This window comes from Tachysurus vachellii, chromosome 10 (assembly GCF_030014155.1).
Source record: "Tachysurus vachellii isolate PV-2020 chromosome 10, HZAU_Pvac_v1, whole genome shotgun sequence".
NCBI classification, from domain to species: domain Eukaryota; kingdom Metazoa; phylum Chordata; class Actinopteri; order Siluriformes; family Bagridae; genus Tachysurus; species Tachysurus vachellii.
In genome coordinates this window covers 16,631,191-16,632,817 of record NC_083469.1, presented here as the reverse complement: position 1 = coordinate 16,632,817, position 1,627 = coordinate 16,631,191, and the positions used below count along the sequence as shown (strand labels likewise).

The window sequence follows — 1,627 nt, the reverse complement described above, 5'->3', positions numbered from 1 at the left end:
TTGAGGTCTGTCATTTGTCTCATTTAATAATGATACATTCAAATTCATTGTGCAACGTTTGGAAGTGTGCAGCTTCACTGATCATTAATGTAGCATGACTGAATGCTGGTAGTGTCAGAATGTGCATCACTGTTTCACACTGGCTCTGCTTGCATTAATGTGTAATAATTGCACAGCATTCAACGTACCTTACTAATAAATAAATGTAATAACTTCTCCCAAAAGCTCTGGCATACATTAGAAGAGAAGTGAAACTGGTATCCTAAAAATGGTTTTATCAAACTGTGACAATAACAAAAGCAAAACAGCTCATTTATGACACCCTGAAACACTTAAATGCAGACTGACCGGTTCTTTTACATAATGCTTATTCAGTATATATATTCACAGAAAGAACATCACTGAAGTTGAGCTAGCAATATATCCTTTTGATGAGGATGGTTCACTGTGCTCTGACCTGCAACATAGTCTTTGAGGACACTGTCATCTGCACCATGGACAAACAGAACTAGCACTGACTCGTTCTCTCTCACACTAGCAAAAATTGAGTTTTTGGGGATTAAACCAGGGAAGTGCTGGACTCCTCAGGCAAGTCATTCATAAATATATCAGATGGTTGACATAAGTCCATTCAGCAATGGCTTTTCTAGGAGGTCCTGTCCCACATATGCTGTTGTCCTGCGCTAAATCAGAGAGCAGAGGCAGTGACGGGGTGCATGGAGTCCCGGGCGGCTGCCATACTCCTGAAAGCCAATGGGGCAGTGATGTCACAGCTGTGGGGAGAGAGAGCACTGCCACTGGGTGGCTGCCATGTGGGGCCGGTCACATAGGCCGACGTGGTGCCGCTGTACCCCATGTAAGGCGACACTTGGGTGGGAGGAGGGTAAGGATGGATGCTGGGAGCTGTGACATAGCTGTTCACTGTGAGCAAGCCATTCGGCATCTGTGAGTGTGGAGAGTAAGGGTGAATTATAAGTGAGAGTGACCAGACAAACAGTAAGATATATTCTATCATAACATTTCAAAATGTGAATAAACAGCAAAAGAACTGAGCCAGAAGCTTTGGCTATAGACTTCACTCTGAACGAGAAGTAAAGAATGATGAAAGACATAAGATGTTCTATGGAAAGAAATTATATGAAATATGAAATATTAAAAAATTTATAGTTTTAAAATATTTGAAAGTACGATGACTCTAATTTAACTGTTAAAATATAATTTATCTAATTATGCCTTTGCTTAAATATGCCCATGATTTCCCGATAAGTCCTGATTAGATGTTTTTCACCTTTCACCTACACAATAGTGCTTAAAGAGTGCTTACTAAGGTGAGCCATCAGGATTTATGTAGGAATATCAAAACTATAACACTGATGGTAACATTTAGCATCTGGTTAAAAAAAATCACACATGCATTGCTTGATGAGTCCATGTGAAACTGCAACCATGCTACATGTAAGGAAACCCCACCAATTAAGCACACTAGAATGAACCAGAGACTATTCTGGTGGGTCTTTTCATGTTAGACTAACTGTAGCTTTAGTCTTAAATTTCTTGTCAACCATTTCCTCACGTGCGTTTCTCAGAGGGGATTTTCAATGCCTTAATGTAATCGTGAAATTAATAT

The 1,627-nt window shown here is 39.9% G+C and overlaps 1 protein-coding gene across 1 annotated transcript in view; it reads right to left on the bottom strand.

Annotated features, from left to right (window-relative positions):
- pax9 (paired box 9) overlaps window positions 1–1,627 on the bottom strand; it is an 8,080-nt gene continuing 6,453 nt past the window's right edge. Inside the window, exon 4 of the mRNA XM_060880051.1 lies at window positions 1–943. Within this exon, the coding sequence (XP_060736034.1) occupies window positions 689–943 (255 nt within the window). The 3' untranslated portion in view covers window positions 1–688. The remainder of the gene's footprint in view (window positions 944–1,627) is intronic.